Genomic DNA, 8957 nt, shown 5'->3' with positions numbered 1-8957 from the left:
GCACAAACCGAAATATAATTCAAGTCCACAATCCAGAAGACCCGACAGATGGACGAATTGGAAAAACTTCATTTCATCCTGGGGTTGGGTTGGTATAGTTGGGAATTCTTCCCTTGTTAAGAGTACGCACACAAAATCATTTAAATCATACACACGCGATTGCTAAACAACTGACAAGTCATTAAATCATTTAGCCAATCTATGTGTGTGTAGATATATATACAGACCCGATTGCTAAACAACTGACAAGTCATTGTATCGAGAATACAGGAAGCTGTATCGTCCAAGTACATTTGATGTGTACTTCAAAAGACTAGTTTGACAGACATTCCAAACCATTACATCACTCAACGTTTCAAACACAACATTCTACAGTTTCATCATTGTTCCATCATGGGATAATCCTTATTTGGACAGGACCAACACCTGAGTGATATACAACATTTCAAATGCCTCAACTCAGACCTTAATTGTCGACCCTTTATGCTGGACTTTGGGATGGACAAGCTTCATCTGATTTTTAAAAGGAAGTTTAAGAAGAATGGAACCGACGATTTCAAACAGGGTCCCTGAAGCACCAATCAACACAAAAGCAACAATAAGCATTTCGTTCGTATGGTGCCTCACATATACGTCAAATGCCAGATTTAACCAGAATATTAGATATATGCTATACTCTAACCAAGAGAGTTAACTTAATAAATGTCAATTCAAACCTCTTCAACACAATTTTTTAACTATGGAGAAGGAGCATCCGGCTGCTTTTCTGGTATAGCATCTAGGAATGCCGGTATCTTTTTGTATGCCTCATGCAACCTGGCCAAAAGGGGGAACTGAGTCTGCACAAACATTGAGTATAAAGAAATTAATCAGAAGATGCAGATGGAGAATGCCACTTGAAAGTTGGACCATAAATTCTCAAAAAAGCAAGGGTAAGAGAAACCCCTTAGCTCAAACAAGCCAATTAAGAGATGAACAGAGACTTGCTACACTGAACAAATCGATTAGATTTCAAATGTCAACCTAGGCCTTGAACTAGTAGAATTGAGTTCTTCGCACCAACCCACCTCAAAATTTCTAGCAAATGATACAAAGTCCCATATCAGGGAGAGAGAGATATGGTTATTCTAAGTTTACATATCGAGGGAGAAAGAAATATGAATGATAAGCTGTTTGTATTATTCTGAAGGAAAGAGACGTTTGTTGCACTCTCTGCATGTATCTTTTCTTAACCAAGTCCCTGTAAGTACCTTAGTTGTGGTAAACCTACCTTGATATAAACCCCTAATTAATGAACACCAATTTCCACGTCAATGTGAAAAGCTACCGTTCGTACCATAAGAACAGATATGAATGTCGAAAACAAGCTCTTACTGTTTCTTATGAAAAAAATATAGCTAAAAATAGAAGAAAGACAGGTTGCTCCTGAAAGTTGGATCAGATAGGAGCTTGATTTCTGACCAAAAGGACAACAACTTGATCATGTGATGGAAACATTACAACGCCACAAAATCGGATAGTTTCCAACACCATGCGAATCAAGTGAATAAATGTTCATTTGCAACAGTTGTAACTTGCACAAGAATCGAATGGTAAGTACCATGTCTAGCTGGAACCTAATGGCTGCATAAACCTGGGGTGCCAGAAACAAATCTGCCTGCAAATATTTGTCAATATGTTAGAGATAAAGTAATTTCACACTAACACTTGTTCTGTGGAACATTAGAAAGTGACATTGCCGTGCAAATATGCTACTCAAATTTTAGGGTTCACGTAATTACATTTTGAAAATCACAACACTTCCATAGATTTTCTAAAAATCTTCAATGAATACCACAAGACTTATATGGAATCTCTAAAAATTCTAATTGAATACCACAAAACTGCTATGGACTTTTCAAAAGTCTACATCATATACACCTAAACTTCTTTACTCCACCATCTTTTTTGTAAAACCCATCAATTTCCATATGCTCTCATACTTAATGGGACTCTTAGTACTTCTAGGAGTGTTTGGGAGTCCTATTATAAGCCTATAAATATGTATATCTTTTGGTGCCTTGGTATGTCCTTTCTTCTCTCTTCACCTTCTATTATTCTTTATTTCTCTAGAATCACAGAAACCCCAAAACATTCATTCCCCATAAACTCTTCTGGTTACCCAAACCCAAACTTCCATCAATCTAAAACATACCATAATAAAAAAAATAAAAAAAAAACCAGTACCCTCAGACCTGCCTCAAAAATGGATTTTTTGTGGTTAGACTCTAGTTTTTGAGTCAAATTATTTCAAAATGTTTCCATCAGTTTTCTTATTTTCCAACATAGAAAAGGATTGTGAGTCTTTTTTCTGAAAACGAAGAATAAAAGAAAAAGGACAAAATGAGCAAACAGACCATGTAAACTTCATCTCCAGTTGCATATTTTCCTGCATGGTTGTTCAGCAGTTCTTCAAGTGCTGAAAGACATGAAAGTATCACATAAATTATGATTTGATAAATCTTCCACATTTGGGGTGAGTTGGGGAATAGAGAAGCAAGTTTGAGGTGGAAATATCATTATATCTATTCTAGGGGAAGGATGAATTGATAGCCTTGGCAAATCATACCTGAAAAGCCTTTTCCAATATGAACTTTAACCCATTCAAGTTTCTCATCGGGACTAACTTTTTCTTCAATGTACTTCTGTAAGTTGGAAAAGCAGCAAAACAAGATCTATATCATTTAGGTTATAATAGTATCATGAGAAGTGAACTCAATATTTGATCCAGCTAATTACCAGTACAGCCAGATTTTGTAGAGGTTGTATGCTTGAGGAAACAATATTTGCAGCCTGCATATCAGGTGATAAGGGACATGCTAATAGCATTAGAATTTTGAACATATATTTAAGAATCTTATTATAACATAATTTAGATAAGTTATTTGGTCAGAATAATGAACATTCCACAGTTATAATTGGAAACTTAAATTACTAGTAATATATCCCACGGGCAGGGCATGATACTTTTTCCTTAGTTGAATTAGCATCACTCAGTGTGCTAAACACAATATAGTACTAAGCACCACTACAGGTGAAATTAATTTTCCATTCCTCAAAATGACAGTAAAAGCAACTGATCCACATCATGTGTGTAGCCGTGTAGGCCATAGCGTACTCATCAGTGCAGTTCTGGGAAAGTTGCAAATGTTTTGCCAAGTCAAAAGGATAAAATTGGAAACCATAATATAACTAATGAACTCAGCCAATGATACTGAGGGTTGTCACAGGCACACTGACGACAATATCTTCATCAGTTACAACATTTGGCAGAGAGAGTAATTGAGCTGGGGTCCTCATGATCGGACGAGATGTATGGTTACCAATTGGCTAAGCCGTGGCCGCAACTTGTTAAGCATTTATGTTCTCATTGTGACATTAGCACAATTACTTGTATTGCACCAATAAATTGAGTCACTCCGCCTATTTTAAAGGCATTGAGTGCATGATGCGCCCAATTAGTTCTAAATGGAAAAACATAGTATAACGGAAGGGGAGTTTTCAAGGACCATATGCATACATCTATTTTTGTTTGGTTTCTTTCTCCTTTGAATTGGTAATACTAATAGTTGAGAAAAGGAATGAACAATTAAAAGGAGAAGAGAAAGAAGCAGTTAGGCCTGACCTGGTAATTGATAGCTTTTTTCTGAAGATCGAGCGGTAACAATGGATGTTGCGGGTACTTTTCTTCTAAATACTAGATAAAGAAGAAGATTAATGCAATGCAATGGAATATTGGGTATTTGGAATTTGGAATTTGGATGGAGGAGAAGCAATGAACAAGTGTAATAAGAAGATAGAGGAGAAAGTAGAAACAAGAGGTACCAATTACCATTAGGATGGCAAATGAGTCAGCAACAAGGGTGTCCCCATCCACAAGCACAGGCACATACCCGAGCGGATTCAGCTTTCTGAACTCTGCTTTTATTGCAACAATTTGCAATTTGCAAACAACCAAATTATAGTAAATAATTTAAACAGAAATACAACAAATGAGTTAGGTGTTTGTCAATTGTCATAGGACGGAGAGGGAGAGAAAAACTAAACTAACCCGGACTGAATTGCTCTCCCTTCAGTAGGTTTACAGCTTTGTACTCGTATTTCAACCCTAATTATTGTTAATTCAGTACATAATAAATTATTGCATGAATGAACCAACAATTGAATGAATACTTAACTTTTTTCTTTTAGAGAAAAAAGGGGGAAAATTTGACCTTTCAAGTTGAGAGCAATTCGAACACGGTAGGCGCAAGAGCTCCTCCAGTAGGAATAAAGCTTGAGTTGTTGATCGCCACTTTCAGTCGCCGCCTGCGCCTCCACCTCCACCTCCTGTGCTTCCATCTTATCAGTTGTTATCATTTGTTAGGGTTATTGTTATCTATCAAATCAAATCAATCAACCGAATATTATTTAAACGCAGAAAAGAAATCCACTCACCATTTTGATAAATTAAACGCAGCAGAGCAGCATCAGCCTCAGCCCACCCTGAGTTTTCGACTTTTGAGGTTTGACAGGCAAACTATTCTATTATGTTTTGAGTTCTGACAGACAGATACCAAGGCGAGGATTGAGTTGAACCACAGCTTGCTCTATTACTTTGTTTGACTTGCTTTAGTTTCTCGCCGTTTGCGCTTTTGTTTTTGGGGATTGTTATTGCCACTTAAAATTTTTTCCAAACTTTCTATATTCGGAAAAAAAAATACATTTGTAAGAAGTGTAGAATAAAAATTTTGGAGTGTCAATAACACTTTTTTTTTTTTTATAAATTAAGTTCTTAAAACCTCAAAAAATTTAGGGGTGTAGTTAACTTTGATTTCAGAGGAATTTAATAGACCTTTTTAAGTGACATATTTTAAAGAATTTTAATAAATTCTACAATCTTATATGGATTTTGACAAATTTATATGGATTTCACTTATAGATTTCTATGGATTTGTATAAATTTTTCCATGGATTTCTGAGGACTTTTATCATGCCCATCAACGCACAGCCTACATAAGAATTCATCTCCAATTTCTTCTCAACTACAAAACACTCCACCCACGTATCCAGACTCAAATCTCCCATGTCCCCGCATGCTCAAGAATCGTCGCCAAAGTCGTTTCATTAGGCTCAAATCCATCACCCTTCATTTCCCAGAATAAACCCACCGCATTTCCAGCACATCCCATTTTGCAATAACCAGAAATCATGGAATTCCACGAAACCAAATCCCTCTCAATAATTTCTGTAAACACAAAAATTATGTATTGAATGAAACGAGAACACGTGTACAAAGTAGATTTGTATTGATGAATTTGTAAGGTTACAATCTCTGTTTACAATTTTCCTCTAATTCAGTCTTCAAATTTGATGTAGATGCGTGATTGTTGATCCAAGGGTTGTGATGACTTGATCTTGAACGAAAGGTTGAGTGATTGCTTCAAGTTTTGAGCTTGAAAACAACGTGTAGATGATCTTCACCTCAAGGTGCGGCAAAGGGTAATGTTTGATGCGAGATTTCGTTGCTTCAAGGGTCTTGAAGAGGACCACACCATGAACTGAAGCTTAAGTTCCAGAAATTATGAACCTTTAACACATTCTTGTGATTTTGTTGTTTCTGGTTTTGTTGCTGGTTTTCAATTGTACTTAGTTTGAAATTGTAAATCTTACTTGTAAGATTGGTTTTAAGGGAGGGGTATTGTTAGGATGTCTTGTGGTGACAACTAGAGTTGAGTATTAGCATAAATAGTACATTGTAAGAGAAGAAAGGCAGTTAATGAAATTGTATTGTTGTCCTCATGTTATGTTACTATCTGTCTGTGCAATTGTGGAAGATGTAGAGTCACCACAAAATGATGCGATCTGGCATCCTAACAGGAGCTGCCTCTTTGAGTTCCTCATCAGAAACCCTAGCCACAAAATCACACTCATGCATTAAACACTCAAATAGTTGCATATTAGGGTAGCATTGTCATTGTGATTTTGTTCAAAGTTTGTGGCCAAGTTTTTCAAGTTTCAAATCTTCAAACTAACCTTTTTTGGATTCACCTTAGTTTTATCTTTTCAGTGTTTGATTGGTGAAACTGACTACAGATTGAATCCAAATTTGCATCAACTTTATCATTACATCATTTACATAAGTTGATTTGATCTCGGTGCCAGAAGGTGAAGAGCTCAAAATGAGCTTCTACTTTGTGAAGACCGAAGGAATTCATCTCGTGAAAGGCAAGGTTGCACAAAGGTACAAGCTATTCCGTAGATTAGGATCTAGGAATTGAGCTGGTATGGTTACTTTGTACGAATCTTGATTTCACTAGTGGATTGGACTCAGTGGAGAATCCTTGATTTTTTAACTCAGAGGTGGGTTTTTCCGGCCAAAAACTTATTGTGTTCTTTGTCTTTTAAGCTTGTCCATATATCTTATTTACTTGCATATGTTTCATTCATCTTATAAATTGTTATTTGATATGTTTTTGAGACTAAGTTTACACTGCACATTATGAGCAATAAACTAATTCGTTGTTCACTAAGATAACTCGTAGTGAACTAAGTTTGTCGTAGATTTGCCTTTGATTAACTGATGAATCTGTACTTAGTTGACTGGTGAGCTTGACTAGTCAATCCAGCATACTTTAATTCATAATTGTTTTGTTATTCTTGTGTGCATAATGAACCGATATGTAAATGTGTTTAAGCTTAGGAATTATTATTGTGAAACTAATATGGGCAGACTATGATTAGTTGGACGTATTGGTAAGTTAGGTTTTGTTCTTACAACTGCCCTTTATATCACTAACTAATTTGTAAAAGCAAAGTGTGATTAGAACCCAGTGAAGTCACATCAGCTATGGCTAATAGGACAGCAAGGAATGATATCGTCATTGCCATCTCATTGACTTAATTCAACCACATTTGATATTGCACTATGGCAAACAAGAGATTCAAAAAGGAGGAAGGAGGTTGCCCTTCAAAGTGTTGAAGAAGCTTTGGTCACCAAGGATTCATCTAATCAATCTTTTGAAGATAATCTAGTTTTATTTGTTAACAATTCAAAATGACTATCAGGAACAAAGGAAGGGATGTCAAAAAGGCTGGAGAGTTTTCAAAAGATTCCTTGTTTCAATCTCAAGGAAATTTCACTTTTGGTAGGAAGTAGGGAAGAATAATAAGTCATACAGATAAGCCTTCTACTGATGAACCTAAACCTTGTTTCTCTTGTGGTAGTATTAGACATCGGGTTGCTGAGTGTGCAAACAGCAAGAAACCGAATTAGAAATGTGACAATACAATGGTGGCTACCTGGTGTGAAAACGAGAGTAAAGAATCTGTTTGTTCTGGCAGATCATTAGATGATGAGCAAAAACCATTGAAGAAGTGTCTCCTAGTGATGATGAAAAGTGAAGATTTTTAAGGGCATGTATGTTATTACACTTTATGTTTTTAACCTCATTATCTCAACCATTTGTGTCCCTTGGTTCAGATTTCTTCATGGTATCTTAGGCACTTAAATTCTCTAACATCTCTAGGGTTTCACTTTCACCTCCGTTGCTACTATGCACCCTTCTGAGTTGTTCGTTTGTCGCTATGACATAGAAGCCTACCAACGTCAAGCCTATCAAGACCCCCACTGTTACTTTGTCCAAAGGGCAAGCCTTTAAGTCGTATCTTGAACAATGGAAATCTCATTCTTGATGTTGCCAAAGTTTTTGCATGCTATGCTCTCTCTCTGATGTGCCATTTACATATTTAATTTTTCGGTCTATACTTTCCAAAAGAGTCTTAAACTAGTTTTACTTATTCCCTTCAGGGCTTGTGGTTTTGCTGTTATTTATTGGTGCAATGATTACAATTGTTATCATATTCTCTATCTTTTTATGTGTTTGCAAAAATATGTTTGGGTACATTATTTTTTGCTTGTGCACATAACTATTTGTAATTGGACATCTTCTTTTTTTTGCTAAGTCACTATCCCTCGTCAGAAAAGTGAAATCTTTTAAGGTTTTCACTGTTAATGCTTATTTCAAGTTGTGGTCTTGGTTTTTGGGGGAGTTCATTTATAATGCATACATCCTTTGTGGGGAGTTGGTTCACTTACCTGTGCTTATTTGCTTGGGCGTTCTCGTATGATGTATTACTATTTGTTATCCAATGTGCTTTTGCTATACTTGTATTGTGTATTTACTACAAATGTGGATATTTCCGATCTGGTGCTACTACTTAGTTTGTAAACTTTAAGGTTATAAGGAAGTTTGTGTCTAGGAGAATGCTAATTATGGGGGTGTTCAAATTTTTATAGGTAATCATGATCTATTTTGGCTTTGTTGTATTTGAACCTCTCTTCTGTTGAACTTTGTTTGTGCTAATCTCTGGTCAATTTGGGTTGGATGACTATATCTCTGACGACGATTTCTATTTTGTAGAGTTATGTAATTTTGTCTCTTATACATTCTAACTTGAAAGTTGTTGGGGTATTGCTTGTCGGGGAGTTGTTTTTAGGAAAGTACTAATCTTGGGGGTGTTCAACTTCTATTAGGTTACTTTTTGACAATTGTGCTTTAATTTGTAATTTGAAACTCCATTTTTTTTATATGTTGTTCTGCTAGTTTAGCTGTTGTTAGTTATCCTGAACAAATGGGTGATTTGAACTAATTACATTGACATGTTCTTATGCTTGGAATTGTTGGTACCGAGAATTGTACGTTGTGCTTAAACTTCATTGTTATGTTATGTCTGTGTTGTTGATTCCTATTTACTTCTGTTTGTGGTTGGATATTTCTTTCATGAGCTTAATTGACATATTATTTATTTTGTTTAGTTGAATTGGCATGTCACTCATTTTAAATCATTTCATGACAAAATATGGGAGAAAAAATCGTGTCGCAATTAATTTACATTCCTTGTAATTTCTTTAACCTTCATAACTTTTCTTTTGGATT

At 35.7% G+C, this 8957-nt stretch overlaps 1 protein-coding gene across 6 annotated transcripts; it reads right to left on the bottom strand.

The window, feature by feature from the left end:
- Positions 1–231: 231 nt before the first annotated feature.
- On the bottom strand, positions 232–4638 carry LOC103932846 (glutathione S-transferase zeta class-like). Of its 6 annotated transcripts, none has more exons than XM_048587368.1 (11): positions 4477–4637; positions 4254–4380; positions 4091–4147; positions 3872–3957; positions 3665–3736; positions 2779–2832; positions 2609–2684; positions 2397–2458; positions 1601–1657; positions 717–839; positions 232–569 (listed from the first exon to the last, which is right to left on the bottom strand). In XM_048587368.1, the coding sequence occupies exons 1-10, from the start codon at positions 4477–4479 to the stop codon at positions 738–740; spliced, it is 696 nt and encodes a 231-aa protein (XP_048443325.1). In that variant the 5' UTR covers positions 4480–4637; the 3' UTR covers positions 232–569; positions 717–737. The 6 variants fall into 6 exon arrangements, with proteins under 6 accessions (XP_048443325.1, XP_048443326.1, XP_048443329.1 ...); XM_048587369.1 differs by having other exon boundaries at positions 4254–4368; positions 4477–4628; XM_048587372.1 differs by lacking the exon at positions 3665–3736 and having other exon boundaries at positions 4477–4638.
- Between the last annotated feature and the right edge of the window lie 4319 nt (positions 4639–8957).

This window comes from the organism of the source record quoted next, unplaced genomic scaffold (assembly GCF_019419815.1).
Source record: "Pyrus x bretschneideri cultivar Hongxiangsu unplaced genomic scaffold, Pyrus_bretschneideri_v1 Contig265, whole genome shotgun sequence".
In the NCBI taxonomy this organism is placed as follows: Eukaryota; Viridiplantae; Streptophyta; class Magnoliopsida; order Rosales; family Rosaceae; genus Pyrus; species Pyrus x bretschneideri.
This window is presented reverse-complemented; position numbering and strand designations above follow the sequence as displayed.

Coding starts and splice junctions, on each gene's coding strand:
- LOC103932846 (XM_048587368.1), bottom strand. Junction 2,833..3,664: donor AAAAAGCTATCAATTACCAG/GTCAGGCCTAAC, acceptor CCTGATATGCAG/GCTGCAAATATTGTTTCCTC. Junction 1,658..2,396: donor CTGGAGATGAAGTTTACATG/GTCTGTTTGCTC, acceptor AAATATTTGCAG/GCAGATTTGTTTCTGGCACC.